Source organism: Hyposmocoma kahamanoa, unplaced genomic scaffold (assembly GCF_003589595.1).
Source record: "Hyposmocoma kahamanoa isolate Upper Pololo Valley unplaced genomic scaffold, ASM358959v1 102, whole genome shotgun sequence".
NCBI lineage: Eukaryota > Metazoa > Arthropoda > Insecta > Lepidoptera > Cosmopterigidae > Hyposmocoma > Hyposmocoma kahamanoa.
Window position 1 is genome coordinate 8,074,982 of NW_020653337.1, and position 21,333 is coordinate 8,096,314.

The following is a 21,333-nucleotide window of genomic DNA, read 5'->3' on the forward strand; positions in this document are numbered from 1 at the left end:
ATAGTGACCCAGCCGAGCATCACGCCCGGGACCTCAGAAATGACAACACTATGAAAACCGTTGTGCAAGACACTCGACCAAGGAGGACATCATATTCGATTGTTGGGTCTTAGTATCTTTAATATCAAACAAGTACAGTATTTTCATAAACAATACATAAATATTAGAGAATACACGTTTATTTGGCCACTATTCGGTAAAGGTAAAATAATATTCGGAATTCGGTCGAATACCAGGACTATTCGGCGGTGTAGCGAATATCAAATAATGAAAAAGAGCACATATTATTCAAAATGTATCATGTGTTTTTGTCGCAAATTATTGCTTTAATATTTAAAATCAAGCAGTGGCAGGTTGTGATGAATGAAAACAAGTTTATCAACATTGATTGGTAACAAGCGATTGCGCTTTTCCTAATATACAATTCCTGCTTCTAAAAATAGCCTCACACTATAAACACTCCAGTCAGGACACGATACATAAATCTTAGCAAATTTTGACAGGCTTGGATACTGCTTTGCGTTTGCTGACCACCGCTTGTAAGGATCTGCCGTCCGATCTAGGCGAACAGTTTTCAAATAAACATCGATCTCATTGCAATAGAACTTTTCTCCACATCCTCATCATTTTGCATATTATCTGTAGCGACTTCTGCAAAACAGGTCCAGAAACTGTCATGTATTGATTACCCGTTACCTCCGTACGCAACTTAATGAGACTGGTCGTAACAGGTCGCGCGTGAAATGCACAGATCTTAAGCCGAATATTCGGTATTTGGCCAAACCACTATTCGTGGCATCTTTAATAAATATCATGACAGCAAAAATATCACGATATTCAATAAAATAAATATTGTTTAAATATTTTCATCATCATCAGACAAAAAATTACAAGGAACTTATCACATTAAATGAACAAAAATCAATTGGAACTATAAAGCATGTAAAATATTGGTCTTTCACAAAGTCCACACACGAGGTACGCATAAGTGCAACATATGTAGTTACGACGCGAGTTGCAAGTTTCGGCTAATACAGTTTTTTTTTTTTTTTTTTTTATTGCGACTCGGCAAAATGACTGCACCGCGCCTGATGGAAAGTGCGAATACAGTCCAGAGATGAGAGTAACGAATGGAAAACACAAATATCTTCACTCCGTCACTATCATTTTGCCGGTCTGGCCAAATGCTTCTTCACACTACGTTTGAAGGACCCAATGTTATAGAGCGGAGGGAATACATGCGCCGGGAGTCGGTTCCACAATTTGATGGTTCGGCATAAAAACGAATTGCCAAACTTTTTAGTGCGAGACGGTATTGAACTGACCGTCCAACTGTGGCAACGCAGTCCGGCACGGGTGGTCCGTTGATGGAAAGGAGATGAAGGGATAAGGTTGAATAACTCTTCAGAGCACTCACCGTGGTACAGGCGATAGAATACGCTAAGAGACGCTATATCTCTGCGAAGCTGTAACGACTCGGCATGCTCAGTTACATGAGGATACAGTAACACGTCGTTTATAAATAGGCATGACTAATGAGCCCTCTGCGACAGAGGTTCTTTAGTAATTCCTTGGAACCAACAGACCTTGACAAAAGTATGCTATATAGGACGAGCCTTATAACACAATAAAAATTCATCGAGTTCTTAGGTTTTCGCGATTGTCACACATAGGAAATTAAACAATGTTTTCTTGTTTTTTCAAACAAACCAACGTTTTAGGCCCTTTATGGGATCCATGGTCACAGCTGACTACCAGTAAAAAAAAGTCAAGAAACAACAAACCCTACGCGATTTAGATCCGAAAAAATAGTTTCATTTCCTATTTCCACAAATTAAGTTAGTGAATTTGAGTAATTACGTCAACTTGCCACGAATTGCAAGAATTTTTAAATGTGATCTAAAGAGTTTTAACATCGGTTTAGAAATAGAGAAGAAGGGTCAGCCTCCTCTAAGCTGATATTTTTTAAACCTCATCCTGTATAAAAGTTGGCGGTTATAAGAGGAACTTTAGTGTGACCCCACAAAGCTGTGGAACGTCATTTAAATGCACACGTTTCATTGGCTCTGAATGCTTCAGGGAAGTAAAAAGAACGGGCCAATTACGACGCTTTTGTGGCAACCAACTCTTTGGGCCGAGTGTACTTACTTGGGGATTCCACTTTTTTAGGGTGTCTTTGGCACAAAGGTTTTTGGTTTGGTAAGCTTATTGTGAAAGCAAGAGCCATCATTCTAATTAGTGAACCTATCGGTCGTTTCATTATTGCTGGGAATTTATACTTTGATTTCTATTGTAGCAAAATACCAAATAATAATAATGTGCCAAACAGCCACACCAATTGCCTGTTCTCAAACCAGAGAATTTCCTCTAGAACTACTACTAGAAGTACCAGAACAATGGAATCCTCTCTTGGGCACTGCCCAGACCACCCAGAACAGAACCAATATAGAAAAGTTTATTTTCCAGTTTGGTCCTACCAGGAATCGAAACCGTCCTCCTCATCCAGCGCCCACTATATAAAATCGTACATTTAGATGACCTTGATGGCCCAGCCAAGTCATCTAAATGTACTTATTATTAGTATATCGTTTTCTTTGCCATCACATTTTATGAATGTCAATCTTCCATTAGATAAAAAATTTTTAGGTAACTAAGTACAAAAGTTTACGTTAGAAATGTTCTTAGAAAGATATATCTTCAATGGAGATGCAAATTCCTCAATGGCAGTCTGTGGCAAGCCAGCCTTTACGGCTGCCTACCGCCCCACTTTTCCGTTTCTCAGCTCTTTCCAGCTAAATTGAAAAATTCCTATTGAAAGCTTTTCAATGCCTTCTTAGATTTCAACTCTATCCATTTCAGAAAAATGTAGTTGGAACACCTTAGGTAGGTTTTTAGAACTCTTAAGTTTCTAAACTCGCATGTCGGAAAAGTTGTCTACGTTTTTAATTAATTAAGTAGCGAGTAAGTCAATATATCAACTACGTTAATATCATACTTTTGTTTTTCTTTTTCGAAGTATGGAAAAGTATGGATGTAACTAAGGAAAAATAATACCTACTTACAGCAAATGCACGCGTGTTTTTATCTCCTAGTGAGTCATCTATGTTGACAACCGCGTATTCCCTTTATCCGTATTTACGGACCCACGGGTGTCGCACCGCGATGAAAATGCATTTATGGCGCACGGCCGTTCGTTAGCGGCCGTCAATACGGCTCTCGTCCACCCGCTATAAATTTTGTATTGAGCGGACACACAACAAAGCGCGTTTTGTCTTGCAAATGAAAACGCGCACATTTCGCGGTATTGTGCGCGGCTGTTTCGGTGCCCGCCATTATTAACGGCGAACATGAAAGACAAAAGGTTCGTCTGCAGCACTGAGGCTGGCCTAGATAGCGGATTATTGTACTAACACAATAGGGGCGTTAATTCCGCGCCTCTACCAACATTTTGTTGTTTGCAACTTTATCGCCTCTATTGACGCGCAATCGACTTGTTTACGTTTGTTTATAAGCCATTTTCGACACTTATTGTTGACGATATTTAACATAATTGCAGATATTAGCATTAGTTACTATATTCTTTGTAGTACTGATGAACCTGCACTAACAAACACGAATCTAATAACTTCGATAATAAATTAATTCATTTTAAGTAAATTGTAAAAACTCAAGTTTAATGATAATATTTCGTCACTTCTCTTCCTTTAAATAGATACCTAGTTATTTTCCGTGCTATGCTAGTACAAATTACGTATAATGTGTATGTTTCTACAAAGATTATTATATAGATAATTGATTTGAAGGATTTTCGAAACAACGAAGCTCACAGTTGAGCAATAATCCAAATCAGCTGATTGCACAATTCCCAGAATCATCATAACAGATTCCTTCTGCTTTGACAATATAGGTACTGAAACAAACAAGATCATTTTGTTACCTAATGTTTAAATTACATAGAAAAACTTCAAACTTACCAATCCAATAATAAACTCGCAGCGAAAATATCCAATATTCCAGAACAACAGAACAAACAACACATTATATACACAAAAATTCACAAATAAATCACGGCACAATTCCAAAACAGCACACAACAATCACAAATTCACAAAACAGAAGGAGAAAATTCGAAAAATGTACTTGGCGGGAAAACAACGAAAAAGTTCGAGCAGGCTTTGAATACACGCGTACAACCAAGCGAACGTGGGGCATGGGAGGCACAGACTGCGAGCCGGCCGGCAGCGGGTAACCATTACCTTCGCCCCGTGGTGGTTCTTGCGCAGGATCCTCGCGCACTTGTCGTCACCCTTTCGCATACCCTTGCACAATGCACTTCCCTCTTGTTTGAGTTACGCATTGGTTAACAAATAAAATAGGCTATTGTAATTTATCGAGCATATTATAATTTTGTTGTCTTTTCGCCTAGATACGTTTGATATGAATGTGAACTATGAAGATTATTTATATATATTTACCTACTAGCATAAAACTTTCAGATTTTAGGTGATTAGGTTAGTTAGAAATAGTGTTTGCGTTTGGAACAATAACTTAATATTACGTTCGCGTTAATTTGCCACCTTCTTTGCTCGTGTACGGTATTGGAAAAAATAAACAATGTTTATTAATACCCACTTAATTGCAACAAGAAATAAGCGGCGAAAATGTTGGTATAAGTTTCATCAGCTTTCTTTGCAAACACTGTACAGAAAGACACGACAAATAAGATTCGTGTCCCATCAAAAGAAGAGATAGAGATAGTGAGGAACACAATGTTGGGCAATGCGTCCGTTGACAATAGCACAAGCCTAGCACAAAGCCACTAGCATTGTCAACCCGCACAATACCGCATGCATACACACATAACACTCGCAAAGCACACTTCCTACCTATTCACAACCTTAACTTTATTCAATAAGAGTCATAATTTGAATGTATAGCAGCAAAGCCGTCATTGCATAAATATAATGTGTTGCGTGTCTAAATAGGAATAACTGATAATAATGAAAACTGTAGTTTTCATGAATTGGGAATTAATATTGTCACCTTGCAGATAAAAACAGAGTGGAGAGAGAATCTACTTACATAACAGAACTGCACCAGAGGTTGCTGTTTAAGTCTAGGAGTTAAAAAAGGAGTGTATAAATGTTATTTTAAACGACATTACCCCAGTCCTTAATCGAATTATAGGACTTTTTTAATTTTATTGGAAAAACGCAAATTGGTACAAGACACATGACAAAATTTTAAAATTATCTTGAACCAACATTTCGACGGCTTTCTAAAAAACTGGTCTATCTTAAAAGCATTTAATTAGTCAGGAAGATGTCTTAAAACGCTTAGAAGCTTCTGCCGCGTAAATAGTCGACCAATCATAGACCACCCCGATGTTGTCAAGTTTATATTAGATTATTGTAACCAATGAAAAGCTTGGAGTCTCAATCACAATAAAATTTAGCATTTTCTGAATAAGTAAATCTCAGTAATAAGTAAAAAACTATTTAATTTTGGATTGCGCCACTATTCTTGGAAAGCAGTTATTTATTATATATGCTTATATAAGAATGGGAATTTCAATTTATCGGTCTAGCCGGATCAATACAATAAAAAAGTATTTATCTATTCCTTAGAATAATAACGCATAGAATGATAGTTTCATATCAAACGAACTGTCACAAGTGAGGCAAAAATCAAATTCATGTAGGCGTAAGCAACTTGTAACTACGCTCGTCGGCACGCACACAAATATACAAATAATGATGCCATGGAATAACATTTCCCTCAAAAGTGGGGAAATTGTATCTTGCTTAACTCATCATTAAGTTAAAGGTGCCGACAGATTTGCCCGACATTGTCGATCAGGTGCCTACAGATGTGCTCGATTTTGTCGATCAGGTGCCTACAGATATGCTCGGTTTTGTTGATGAAAAACGAATATAGCACTTATTTGTAAATCCAAGATGGTGGACACGATTTTTCAAAATATGCTATATGGGTATCCTTTTCGAGGTATTTGGGGATGCTCATTACGAATATGGCACTCATTTCTAAATCCAAGATGGCGGACACGAGTTTTTAAATAAATGCAATATGGGTATCATTTTCGAGGTACTTGGGGATGCTCAATGTGAATATGGCACTATTTGTAAATTCAAGATGGCGGGCACGATTTTTCAAATAATGGCAAGTTGGGTATCGTTTTCGAGGTATTTGGGGGTGCTCATTACGAATATCGCTTGTGTTTGAACTGTCGTGTTTGCCATCTTGGATTTAGAAATGAGTGCCATATTTGTATTGAACATTCCCAAATACCTCGAAAACGATACCCAACTCGCCAGTATTCGAAAAATCGCGCCCGCCATCTTTGACTTAGAAATAAGTGCCATATTCGAAACCTAAAACCGAAAATGCCATAAGCAAACATTAAAGAAAATAACTGTTAAAATAGATTAAAAAATCGCTTAAGAATACTCCCCTTTTAAGAAAATAAAATATTTCAATATCAAATATTTCGCTTGATGTTGTACTGGTGGTGCCAACACTATAGTAGAAATGAATATATACTGTAAATTTGTTGCAACATGTGCTGCAATTAAAATAAAATTAAAATAAATAATTATTCAATGAAGCATGAACGCAGAGCCGTTAAAAGTATTATAAAATAATTAAGTGTCCCAATCACTTACAGGAGTTAACGAAAACATTTAATGTTTATTCAAGTAAATATTAGTTCAAGATGCGCAAATAAATCGAAATTACAGGCACCACTAAAATTTACGTAATATAATTATTTTGATACAGAATAGCAAAATGGGGAGAAAAAAAATTCGTTACTTTGCAACACTTTCGTATCTTGTTGCCGCGAAATTATTTTTATGTTTTAGTGAATAATTACATAAAAATATGAGTTGAAACGCATTACTTACTTGTGGAATGTGACGTTAGTGTCTATTTTATGTTTGTCTGTTCTATTTTTACACCCATTTACCGCACATTTCGTCATTTTTAGCAAAAAATTTTGGAGCTGTTCGCGGTGCAATTTGACCTTGAGAACTAACAGCCCGCGCGCTCCTGGGAGCCCGTGTGGAAGCCTTTAACTTGCCTCACTTAGCGTGTGCGGGCTAGGTTTCTATGCGTTATTATTCTAAGATCTATTCACAATATAATTGAAATATAATATAATTTATACCTTCAAAAATTACGCTGCTGAAAAAAAAGAAAGTTACATATTTTAAAATTATTTTAAAAGTTGCATACTTTGTGTTCTGTTAAACAAGTTACATCGTGCCTCTATACGTGTATTGTCTTACAAAGAAAATAAAGTAAGGAAAGTCCTAAAGGTGACATCTCACGGTCCTATATCATTCAAATAAATGTTTTTCGTGTATCTAAACGTTACCTTTTTTCTACTAACCTACTAAACATGGTACGTACGCAAAAAAATATTGTATGAAAACAGAAGCGTGACATAACCTCGTAGTTGTAATTATTATTCCCGTCCTGTAGAAATTTAAAATCATAACTTCGCAATAACCTCGAAAACGGTTACTACTACAATGACTATTTACGAATTTAGGAATAGAGTATATGTGGATTAAAATATCAATATTACATTAACATAAAACAACAAACAAATTATCTGTCAACATTCCCACACCCATCCCCTATGAGCTAGATTCGTAGAACAGGAATAAAAAATTGTTTTGTTGACCTTATCATGTTATCGTGTAAGGAATAGGTAAGGTACCTAGGCCATAGATCTCCATGGTAATGATTTTAGAAGTCATTGAAAATCTTAAAATTTTCTGTTTCCGGCCTTTCTAGTAACCACACAAGAGACGATACTTAGAACTATACGCCATCTGTACTGTACGCTGTTGTGCTCAATATTGAAGATGAATAAGTGCCGTTCTCTAACTGACACTGTGTCAGTAAGAGACAGCTGTTTTATTTCAACACTCACGATACCGCAGGTTTGTGCGGTCACGTAGCCGCCGCGGTTGCGGAACGGCCCGCAAACTTGGCGGGAGAGGATCGCAAGGCGCGAGGTTATTTACGATCGATTGAGATCGTCAGTTAAGTCTCAGACGTCGCCATGGACTCACATCAAAAACGAGCTATCGCGTTATACTTACTTCATCGAAGAATTAAAAGAAGGCCTAAAAGATTCAGGGTGCATCCTCTGATACCGGAAAAAAATCGTTACGGATTATTCGTTGTTCTTATTAATGAGTTAAAAAAACACAAGAAGATAAATTCTTTAATTTTATTCGGATGTCCGTATCTACTTATTCAGAACTTTTAAGAAAAATGGTAACTAGTAGGAAATTAATTGATCGACTTCAACATCCATAACTTGATAAATTGACACGCACTGCCAAATCGAAAATCAATCACAAAATGGCGTAGGAAAGAAAGGCCCAACCCGCGCGCGTGTAACGCGCCGCCAGCGAACCGACCGCAGAGTGCGCGGGCGACGCCCGCCAATCGCACGGGTGACCGCGTTTTATTCGAAATGAAACTGAAAAAAAAAAAATTTCACACGTTACTTGATATCGAACGATATGATAATTGGGGCCGACTCTACGGTTTGTTTCTATGAAATTCCTGTCCGCTCGTTTCATAAACCCACACCTTATTTTTCCATCCTCTAAGACCCACACTCGTATTTTAATGCCTTTCATTATGTAACAGTCAAGTAAACTACCATTATTAAATTCTTTTTTGATGTATAAATGAATATAACTGTTTTTCACTGTTTTCTGCCATCTACCATTGTCCTCGCCATAGTGAGGTGAAAAGTTATGTGTTTCGCTCGGCAACAAAGTTGCTTTGCGTCTCGTGCCTTGAAACCCTCGCTACTCTAAGTATTCTGTTTTTGCACCATTCGCTTTATACTCCTTCGCTTGCTCAGGTTTCAATACAAGCACTCGCGTCAAACAACAACTTTGCAGCCTTGCATAACAACTAACAATTTGCTTGTAAGTGTCATCATAATATCTAATTGTAAATAGATTTTATAAAATTTTATAAATATATTACATAATATTCTAAAATAAATTAGTAAAATTAAATATATATAGGTATATATATATTTTAATTTTACTACTTTGTTTCTTGTTATCGTTTGTATAATCGCACTGAACTTATATTTTCAGCTTATAAAACGTATGTGCCTTACCTTGTGTATCATTTGTGTGTAAAAACCACACGAGAAGATAGTCTAAAGTGACATTGCTATGCGTAGTGTTTTTCATACAATTACGGCGGTTTTTACTTTAAATTAAACCGAAAAGCAAGAAGGTGTGATATAATAGCCTTTTGCATCCCAGGATATACATAGTAACCCAGGTTTAATTTGTATGTAAATACCTTGTACATATACGAACGCTTTGATAATATGAATGTAGGTTTGAATTACATAAGACTGACGTGAAATGTAATTTTAATGTAATGTTCGTTTTACAAAATGTTGAATGACTACTTGTAACGTATAACCATATAACAATGTTACCAATAAATCATTCATTTATTTGATAATAAGTTATTGTTTATAGCTTGATAGCTATAAACATTGACAAATCTTGTTCGATTGCTCTAGAGGCGATTTGTGAAAAAAGTGTATAGTTTGATACGCTGTTGACTGTACCCAACATCGAAAATGGAAATGTATAGATCAAGCCCCCTAGCTATGTCAATTAAATTTTTCAACTTAGAATAATAACGCATAGAATGATAGTTTCATAAAAAAGTAACTGTCACAAGTGAGGCACAAAATGAAATTCATGTAGGCGTAAGCAACTTGTATTTACGCTCGTCGGCACGCACACAAATATACAAATAATGATGCCATGGAATAACATTTCCCTCAAAAGTGGGGAAATTGTATCTTGCTTAACTCATCGCTAAGTTAGAGGTGTCTACAGATTTGCTCGAGTTTGTCGATCGTTACTGTCGATCAGGTGCCTACAGATATGCTCGATTTTGTCGATCGTTACTGTTGATCGACAACGTCAAGTGACAGGAATTTTCAAAAATTTATTTTTGGTAATCCTTATGGAAATGGCATTTATATCTGAATACACGAAGGCGGACACGACTTTTCTCATTTCTAAATCCAAAATTGCGGACACGTCTTTTCAAATAAATGCAACATGGGAATCGTTTTCGAGGTATTCGAGGTGCTCATCACGAATATGGCATTTATTTCTAAATCCAAGATGGCGGACACGACTTTTGAAATAAATGCAACATGGGTATCATTTTCGAAGTATTTGGGGGTGCTCATTACGAATATGGCACTCATTTCTAAATCCAAGATGGCGGGCACGATTTTTCATATAATGGCAAGTTGGGGATCGTTTTCGAGGTATTTGGGGCTGCTCATTCCGAATATAGCACATGTTTCTAAATCCAAGATGGTGAAGAATTAGAAGAAGAATTAGAAGTCTTGTCCGCCATCTTGTATTCAGATATACATGCCATTTCCTTATGGTTTACCAAAAATACATTTTTGAAAATTGTTGTCAACCATCTTGGATTTAGAAATTAATGCTACATTCGTAATAAGCACTCTAAAACTCCTCGAAAACGTCTATAATTCTCAATCGTTACTGTCGATCGACAATGTCGAGCAAATCTGTAGGCACCTTATTAAATACTACCCAATTTTTATTTAACTCATATATGAACAAAAACCTACAAACGAGTTTAAGTGCGACTATCGAATTTGAATATATAAATAGCCTGATATTATCTGTGGGTATGTTTACATGAAAAGTACACGATAACAATTAAGAACCTGAACCTGAAAGTTATTTATACACGATTTTGGAGAACTGACGATGACTTGGCCCATAGGCCCATAGGGCGCCCTACAATTTGCCTCACTTAGCGTGTGCGGACTAGGTTTCTATGCGTTATTAATTTATTATTCTAAGTTTTTCAATAAAATACCGGAAAACATCAAATCAGAACAAAATACGTCATCATTTATAAATAAACTAAAAGACCTACTAATACAAAAAACTTATTATACAATTGGTCAATTGGTGAATATTTGAATGATAATACAATAACTGCATAAATATTAATAATAATTCTCTATAAACATTTCTTTCATGACATGACATAATTATATAGACTTTATGTTTTTATACTTAATTATTGGCATTTACTATTATTCAACTGGTTTTCACATAGGTACCTACTTTAATTTTTAACACGTTTTTGCCATAATAAAATTATCATAATTTACGAACATTTGTTAGGACTAATATTATTATTATTTTTTGTGTTAATAATTTATTTTCTTTGAGCATTATTTTGTCCAATTTTAACCATAAATTAATTAATTGAATGGTAAAAAAAACTTGTATCACTTATCATGCTTCGATCTAAATTTTTAAATTAGTTTTGATAAATTTCATAATAATCGTAATAATTAATGACACAGCTTGTATACGAGATCAATAATTAGTTCGTTATTATCATTGTAGTGCCCTTACAGGGTTCATGTGCTGGAATACTATTATGTAACACCTCTGTTAATCCACATGACACAATGAATAAATGAATTATGAATTACTCATCGACCATACAACAATGTACGATTGAGTTAAAGTAGCACATTATAAAAATAAATAATATTTCCTAAAAATGATGCCATCTATTTTCACTTACAAAACAATACATATTATATTCTATACTGGTACTCTCAGCCATAAGGATAAAGAAGAAAAAACTGTTGAAGGAATAAAATAAGTTTCGCGTGCGACCATTGTGTGAGGGCTAGTCCAAACAGAGTTCCATTGTGTCGGCCATTACCTAGCCCTCTTCTTTTGTGCTCAGTTCTATTGAAGTGAGACCTTTCCAATGACGCTTTGACCGCTTTGAAGTATGCAAGATATGATCCTCTCCATAAAATACTGTTCGGAACTGCTATACACAGAGATGTGTTCGGTCTACAGTCACAGCCAAAACGATTTAATTCGTGAATATATTACTCTAAACATCCAAAAATGATTCATTTTATTATATCATGCAATGCGCTTTAGCTCCTGAGTTTTGCAATTCGCATAGAATTAGAATGATAGTGATCTAATTAAAAAGTGAAGTGAGTTAGTAATTTTTTAGAATTTAAAAATCTTTGTTCATAATTTGGAACTGACTATGGCACAGGCACAGACCCTCTATATGGGTCTCTTTCACATGTTCGAAATTCCACTCCCGCGTCGTTGGTATATGTAAACGCCGCATTTAGTGTTGATTCTATATATGCAAAGACATCACGGCACCGTTATTGGTGAAAAAGTGACCCTATTGAGTAGTTTTCATTCCGAAAAATCATCATTAAAAAATTCAGTATAAAAGTGACCACATAGCGACTAGTTTTTGTATATTAGGTATAGACTGGTGTAGTTCTCAGGTCGTGGAAGCTTGCAAATGTGCAACCAGTGCCTAAAAAAGGAAGCAGAGTTGCCCTGTCAACTGTAGACCTATCTCAGTCACTTCCATACTCTGCAAGACTATGGAACGTGTACTTAACGACCGTCTCCTGTCGTACCTTGAAGACAACGATCTTCTCAGTGATCGCCAGTACGGATTCCGAAGAGGGCGATCTACTGGGGATCTTCTTGTGTACGCCTCTCACTTATGGAGCGAGGCTATAGAAGGGCATGGCGAAGCCATTGCAGTGTCTTTAGACGTTTCTACGGCCTTTGACTGGGCCTGGCACGCAAGCTTCCCTCTTATGCGCTTTCCACTGACCTTTGCAATTGGATTTCGGATTTCTTGAGTGAACGTTCGATTCGAGTGGTCTTAGAAGGCTACTCTTCCGAACTTCGGGCGACAGATGCCTGAGTTCCTCAGGGTTCTGTACTATCCGCAACCCTCTTTCTGCTGCACATAAACGATATGTTGATTCCAAGTACCTTTGGGTATGCTGATGACAGCACAGTTGTGGACAGGTACTTGACCAATGCAAGGGTCAGTGGAGAAGAAATCCAGTCTTGTCGAGAGTCCATGGTTAGTCGTTTGAATTTGACTGCCTTAAGGCAGTCTCCGATTGGGGCGATGCCAATCTTGTCAAATTTAATGCTACCAAAACGCTGGCGTGTCTTTTCTCCACTAAACGGAGTCCCTTTCACCTGACTCCGACTTTTCGTGATATATCCTTACCGACAGCCGACCGTCTTCACCTACTTGGAGTGGACCTGTCGTCCAATCTGAACTTCGGCAGATACATTGAATCCATGGCCAAAAATGCAGCCAAGAAGCTTGGTATCCTTTCCAAGGCGAGGCGTTACTTCACACCGGGACAGTTGTTTCAACTGTACCAAGCACAAGTCCAGTCGTGTATGGAGTACCTGCCACGTATGGGATGGCTCAGCTAAATACCAACCGGCCACCTTGGATTTAATAGACAAGCATACTAAGAAGCTTATAGGTGACTCGGAAATAGTAGAGGCGAAGCTGCAGAGCCTTGAACACCGCCGTAGAGTTGCCAGCTATCGGTATTCTATAGAATATATCACGGAGTGTGCGATGGAATTGCATAATTTGATTCCGCCTTCCCCTTTCCACCCCTATGTTGTGGATATTCCCCGGATTCGCACGAAGCGTTTCGCTTCCACATTTGTATGGCGAGCGGCTAGAGAGTGGAATTCCCTACCTGCAGGCTTGTTCCCCGAACGCTATAACTTGGACCTTTTCAAGGCGAGAGTGAATAGGCATTATTTAAGGTGTGCTTGCTACATCCTCAACCCCATCGTCACTTTCCTTCAGGTGAGATGAAGGTCTAATGCGCACTTATTTCTTATTTAAAAAAAATTAAATTGTTCATGGTTATTTTCTATCCCATTACATTCAATACTCCAAGAGTAATAAATTAAATACTATGAATATGTCACAATTTCAAAACTTATTTTGCGATTCCCAAAAAGTTGGAATTGTTTGGTAATTTTCAATCTAAAGGTGCTAATTCTGTGCTCTAAATACTATCAATCTAACTTACACAAAATCAATCTTATAACAAAGAATTTGAGGTGCTTCAAGTGCATTACAGGTCAGTTAGAACTTTCAGATATTTTATTTTCCGATTTGGCGTAGCGCTAACTTTAGCATAATAAAACCTCCAAAACATTGTTTTGACAATCTTATCGCTAACGCCGTGGTCTGGTCTACATGAAACTCTCGATAAAGTTGTCTACGAACTTGATGATACGTCTTTATGCCTATCTTTTGACAGTCATTGATGATAATTTGCAGGAGAGAAATTCATTTGATTACAGTCCCACATTTATCGACAATCATTAGATGTAATACTGTAACAAATAAACGTAAATCCGTGGAAGTGATAGCCTCTATGCTCACCCTAGATTGGCACTCCACCAATATCACATCGTTGGCGTAAACCACTTGTTTAATTCCCCCACTAAAAACATACTAGTAGTTCTTATTCTAATTATGCTAACAAGCCCCAAGACTAAGGGCGCGTTCCCATTATATTGTGACGACAGATAGTCGTGCAGTTTAGTGTCGCGGCTTGTATATTTAAATGAGTTGTTCATAGATGGAACAATACGATTAAATGTCATTCTTGACAAGGCGGCTGCCGTGAACCGAAAATTAATAATAATAATTATAAACATCACGATCTAGTGGAAACAGCTAGACACGACAGTCGTTCAACGATAAATAAACGTCCACGACACAGTCACGACAGATAGTCGTGATATGGCAACAGGCTAAAAGCAACAGTCGTCCAACAAATAAAACGTTACGACATAATGGAAACGCGCCCTTAGGCGATGCAGGCCTTGTAGCCAAGTTCCAGATCATGAGGCAAAACACCGTACCCTCGGTTGCTGACACCATGAAACAGTTTTACTACGAGACTTTAGTATGACTAGATTTAAAGTTATGTATGTTTAATATAAATTTCAACTGCCTTGTTTTTCTGGTCATATAATTTGACTTTTGAATTTACGGGTTTAAAATCAAGGTTGCTATAAGAGCTCATTTAGGCTCCCAAGTTGGCAAACGGCTTGCCGTCTGTGATGAAACAATCACAAAGATACTAACGCACAAAATGTACTAAGTTTGTAACTAACAGTTCCCCGAACGTGTAAGGCGGGGGAACTGAATACGAATAAAATACAAAAACCAAATTGCTGATTGACGACGCGACGGCAATAAATTTGCAAAATTTAGATATATTTGTATTTATTTATGTAACGGTATGGGCGGAAATGCTCGCGACACTGATATTAATACTTTAAAACGAGGCTCTTGTCAATCTTTGATGAACATGATCGTTCCTAGTATTGAATTGACCAATATAATCTACACAAACTTGAAACATATATACAGAAACATGTGGAATAACAAAAAATAAACAGTACATAACAAAATAAAAATAAACAATTAAATATTTTGAACGACCTTCGTCGTCGTCGAGTGGCTTGCATACGGGTTTTCATAATGTCGCAGTCTCTGAGGTTCCGGGTTCAAACCCCGGTAGGGTGAATGGAAACTAACTTTCCTACTTTCCTTTGTGGTACCTACCGTCGTTTTTTTCCCGATTTCCATAAGTGCTTTAGTTGTTTATGTTGTCTATATTAAAATTTAATATTTATTTATATTACAAAAACAAATCTTCAGATCGCACTGTAAAAAGGACTAATGCAGGAATCCCGCAACAGAGTGTTCTAGCCCCGTTACTGTTCCTCCTTTACATTAACGATCTCCCAGATCATTCATCATAATTGTATACAATTTGCTGACGATACAACTCATTGACCTACCAACAAAACAACTCTTATAATAAAATGTGAAAACAAAGCGACGTTTAACACCGATAGAAATAAAATAAAGCACTGACAGACGTAATAAGTTGGATGGACAGATGCACACACATGATTTAAATATTATAAGTAAAACTAAACTCATAACATCTTAAAACTAAACTCATATCATCTTACAGCTCAAATTCTATAGGTACCCATTAAAATAAACTACAATGCTGATAGATACATTGTAGACAAAAGTTGACACGTCTCTTTCTTGTGCTAACAATCGACAAGCACCTTAGCTGGAACTAGCTGGAAGGAACAAATCGAGCAAATTTTATAAAGTTAAACAGGATATACGACAGAGAGTTTGCGATGGAATTGCACGATTTAATTCCTCTTCCCCTTTCCACCTTCGGGGGACTAGACGTAGGCTGGGGTTCTATATCAGATTCGCACAAACGTTACGCTGCCACAAAGCTGCCACATTTATGTGACGAGCGGATATGGAGCGAAACTCCCTAAACGCAATAACTTGCACCTGTTCAAGGCAAGAGTGAATAAGCATTACTTGGGTCAACTTGGGTGTGCATGCTTCATCGTCGACGTCATCGTCATTTTCCATCAAGCGAGTTGAATGCTCGCACATTCGCACTTATTATACTCGTATACTGAATAATAAAAAAAAATAGAATTGTTTACGTTCTACGAAGGCTACTTGACAAACTGTCTCTCAAGTAGTTGAGTTGACGGCCTCAGTAGTTTTAGAAAGAGCGTTTAAGGTTCAGAAAAAGTGTATTCGCTTTGCGGTGCGTGGTTCGATCACAGTGCAAATCTTTATTCAAAAAGCTAAACATTTTGACTTTACCATGAATGTATATTAAATAATAACTGTAAATTTCTAAACACTCATCAGACGTGGTGACGTCATTCAAATACAAACTAGAGCTAAAGTCTTTGCCATAAAATTATTTATAATGTATCTGCTTCAATACCATTATTTTCAATAAATTACCAAGTGAAATTACATTGCTACATGGACATACTTTTAAAATTGTTATTGGTGCTTTTTGACATATTGCATCTATGTATAGTAATAATTAGAATTTACAAATACTGATTTACATTCATTCGAAACGAAATTAACTGTAGAAACAAAACATCAAATCCCATTAATAGTCGCTTAGCAAACAACACCGCTTTAGTAATTTCAAGTAATTTTATAGGAGCGTTTTTCACGCTCCTATAAAATTACTTGTAATAAAATTACCTGCATATATTATTGTATAAAAGCGGTGTTGTTAGATAAGCGACGATTTGCACATCTCTATGGCATTTAAAATGTGTATAATTACTGTATTCTGGCAAATAAACGTATTCTATTCTAATGCGTGACTGGATTCTGGGGACCTGCTAGAACCTTAAAAGCGCATTCTAATTGAAGGGGAAATCGGCGATATCAAATGTGGTCATCGGAAGCGTAGGTTTCTGTTAGAAAGAACGAACTTCCAAGATACCATGTAAAGAGTAATGTAAGTACAAATGGCGGTCAGCCTTCTGGGGATCCAAAACTAACTGCCTCCGTGGCCGAACGGTTACCATGCCGGACTGCCACGCAGATGTCCCAGGTTCGATTCCCGGGCCGGGAGAAATATTTATATGGCCTACATTTATTTCTGTCGTGAGTTTGGGTGTAATTTGTGGTTGTCTATGTGTGTGTCCATAGCACCCGCGACACAGGGTATCCCTAGTGCGGGGCTATGTTGAGTATGTGTGTTATTATTAAAAGAAAAAAAAAACATACAGGCATACACACAGAGCTATGGAAGATTCGTCACGTCAAGGAGATGTATAGTCGCGTTTGCTTTTGACCATGTGGATATCTTCAAACTACTCAAGCCCACTTTGTTTTATAAACGTTCTTTTAAATTTTTTTCTCTCGTGAGTTTGGGTGTAATTTGTGGTTGTCTATATGTGTGTCCATGGCACCCGCGACACAGGGTTTCCCTAGTGCGGGGCTATGTTGAGTGTGTGCGTTATTTCTTTATTTATTTAAAATCAAGGCAAGCTCGAAAGAGAAAATTTGTTTTGGTACCAGAGGTGCTGAACGAAGCCACCCTAATAAAAATAAATCTTGAGGTGTACATAGTCAATGATGGCCCTTGTATGTGTAAACTATGACAACAGTGCAGAAGCAAACACTTAAAACACTGGTACAGGTAACACAGGTGTTCAAAAGGAAAGTAGGCTAAGTATACTGCCCTTGTATAAATTCTTCTTGACTCTGTATTTAGGCCAAAATACTATAAATTGAACACATAATAGTGCTTTTATTTTATTGAGCAATTTAATAATGAATAATACAAACCAAATGAAGTCTTATAATTTTATTTAGGCTTTAACAGCGTACACTCTAGGAGGGAACAGGGACTTCTTCCTGATTTCTTTCTTTGTCTTGATCTTCATCTCGTGTTTTGTGAGGGCCTTACGCATCGCACGGGTCTTCTTCACTCTGAGGTCAAGAGGCTTGTATTTCTTGTTCTTGTAGTGATTGCGGAGGTTTACCTTCATTTTTTGGTGGTACACAATGTAGACACGGGCGATTGCTTTCCTTACTACACGGCTAAAATAAAAATTTATAATATTAATACATTTCTTGAGGGTAAAAAAGTTAGCTGCAAATTATTTACAAGAAAACTTTTTATAAAATATGATGCACTCTGAAAGTTAAGGAAGTGTGACTAAGCACTTTTTTCTACACATTTGTACCGATTGCAAAGGAAATGCACCCATATACTGGGTATTCCAAAACTCAATGTCAAGCGAACACTGGCTGAGGCCAGGTTGTATCAGTTACAGTAAAAATGAAATAAAAAATCCATGTCAGTTAAGTAACAATAGGCATAATTTTAAAAATGTTGAAAAACGACACCTTAGACCACATATCTTTAGGTACCCTAATTTTTTAATTTTGATGTGTTTTTTTAAACCAATTCTAAGCACCAAGCATCCTAAATGTTAATCATCAGGCACAAATCAAACAATGAACACTGTCAGAATAGTAACAAAAAATTTACTGAGATGACCAAATAGGATGAATGAGACATTGGCCTCATAAACTTTTTAATAGTGAAAAACTCAATGAAAAGCTGTATAATCTCGTAATCGATGTGTAATTGAATAACCTACGTCGAAACGACGTACTCAATTTGGAAAAATTGGTATAATTCCTTCGTATTAAACGCCCATCCATCCGCCATTCCTGCCAATTCGATCGACCCAGAGTTTGCAGAATATACTGGTGTCACTTAGGTAAGTACTCTACTTATTTAAATAATATACCTACCATATGTCGAAGTGGCTTATGGTTATCGTGTAGTTTGTGATTTATGTGCAAATAATTATTATATATTTTTAATTACAAATTGATATTTTTTTACAGGTAATGTTATTACAACAAAATGACGTGATTAGGTTTTGTAAAAGATGCAGAAATATCTGGTTACTACAAGAATTAAGAAAAAAACCTAACTTAACCTATATAATCCAATTTGTTTCTGCCCAGGGGGACTTCCGCATTTGTATAAAAAACCTAACTTAACCTAAATAATCCAACTCATTTCTGCCCAGAGGGACTTCCGCATTTGTATAAAAAAAACCTAACTTAACCTAAATAATCCAATTCGTTTCTGCCCAGAGAGACTTTCTTTTAACTTTTAGATTGTAATTGAAAAAACCTAACAATCTTTATACACAACGAACAACATAAATACGCAGTAAAAACACTCTGTAAATGGCTAAAACGCTTACCATGAAAAACCAAGAGAAATAAGAAAAAAACAAATATTGCGTTTTATTGTTGAAATTACGAAATTGTTATTGAATTATCATTACTATTGCAACATAACCTTCATAAGAAATAAAATTTTAAATTTCATGTAAATGCTATTAAATAAGTAATAGTATTTAGAAAACGAATAAAACATAATATACTTTCAAAATCTAAACAACACGATATAATTACAGTGGAATGTCGAAACACATTACATTAAATGTCAGCGTGCTTTTTTGACATAATTTTCGCATTACGTAGTTGTCAAGTGCATTTTTTTTGTTTAATTTTCATGATTTTCAAAAATTATTTGTCGAAAACCTTTGGCGTCCTAAAACTGAAAATTTGTGGAGGGGTTCCTTTTGACTAGGTCTATCTCTCTCCAAAATTAATTTGAACGCCCAACTCGACGTCACGTATACTAAAGTTGAGCCCTACTAAATGTCATACCAACCAAAATTAAAGACATGGCTACTTACATTTTTGACAGCTTGGACGCTACTCCACCAGTGACCTTAGCAACCCGAAGGTTTGTCAGCTCTGTCTTAAGCTCTTCAAGCTGTTTGAATAGCTCCCTTTTGTCCTTGGTGCGCAGTTCTGAGCACTTAACCTTGCCCTGTAAAATAAAGTATGAAATCTCATCAGTTATACAGTTCTTGAGCAGTAAACACTTCGGTAAGGTTATGAAATAATATTTGAAATAAACACAATCTAAACCTTAAAATAGGTATTGTAACACGAATATGTGGCCCTACATTCATCATATAGCACGTAAATCAAAATTCACAAGCCAAAATAAACTAAACAAATATATTACAAGTAAATCATTCCGGGTGCACACATACTGTAAAATAAATTAATGAAAACCATAAATATAACAAGAATTATATGTAACGCATTGCGTGTATCTTTTTATACGATGATTCATATAATATATAAAGATTTATCGCGTACCATTTTGAAAATTTTATCTTCATACACCAAGCACTACGACACTTGACATTAAAAGACTTTCAAAGTTCCGTTCCGTTCATAAACAAAATTGTGCACTTAGCTATTCAGCCTCCTAATATTTAATGGGTTTTAAAGTATGCTAGGATCTCTACGTAATCTAACTATCGTTATGTCATTTTTAACATTTATTAGTCTTAAAAAATTTCAGTAGTATACTGTGTATCACATTATAAATTAGCTGTAAATATAATTGATCAAGAAAATCTATGTGGAATGGAATGTATGTACACTGTAACGACCACAGACTTATTTATTCTACTTAAGTCCCTGCCATTAGGGTCGTATTTCCAGTAATGTCGACCGTAATGACAGGAACTCGAGTATGATTTCGAGTGCTTTAAACCATACTCAAATCCTGACTTGACCATTGAGTAGAGTTCTAGAATACGACCCTTTAGATCTAAATAGACGTCGTCGCGGTCGCAAGTAGGAGTGCTCGATATATATCGATTTTCATAAAAATATCGATACATGCCCTCGATATATCGAACCAATCCGACAATATCGTATCATTCGGTATCGATGTGTACTATCGATATATTTTATCCGATACATGAAAAATCGTACGCAATTCAAACCTGTACTTGCAGAAACGAAACGCCCTTCGAGCGCTGATTCGCTGGTCATCCGACAGTGTAACGTAGTAGTTATAACCTCATTGGCTAGTCGCACATACACACAAAAATATTGACAACAATA

General features: G+C 36.5%; 1 protein-coding gene across 1 annotated transcript; it reads right to left on the reverse strand.

Annotated features, from left to right (window-relative positions):
- Positions 1–18,160: 18,160 nt before the first annotated feature.
- Positions 18,161–20,703, reverse strand: LOC113235155 (60S ribosomal protein L35). Its single transcript, XM_026470756.1, has 3 exons — positions 20,575–20,703; positions 20,100–20,236; positions 18,161–18,411 (listed from the first exon to the last, which is right to left on the reverse strand). The coding sequence occupies exons 1-3, from the start codon at positions 20,575–20,577 to the stop codon at positions 18,180–18,182; spliced, it is 372 nt and encodes a 123-aa protein (XP_026326541.1). The 5' UTR covers positions 20,578–20,703; the 3' UTR covers positions 18,161–18,179.
- Positions 20,704–21,333: the final 630 nt, after the last annotated feature.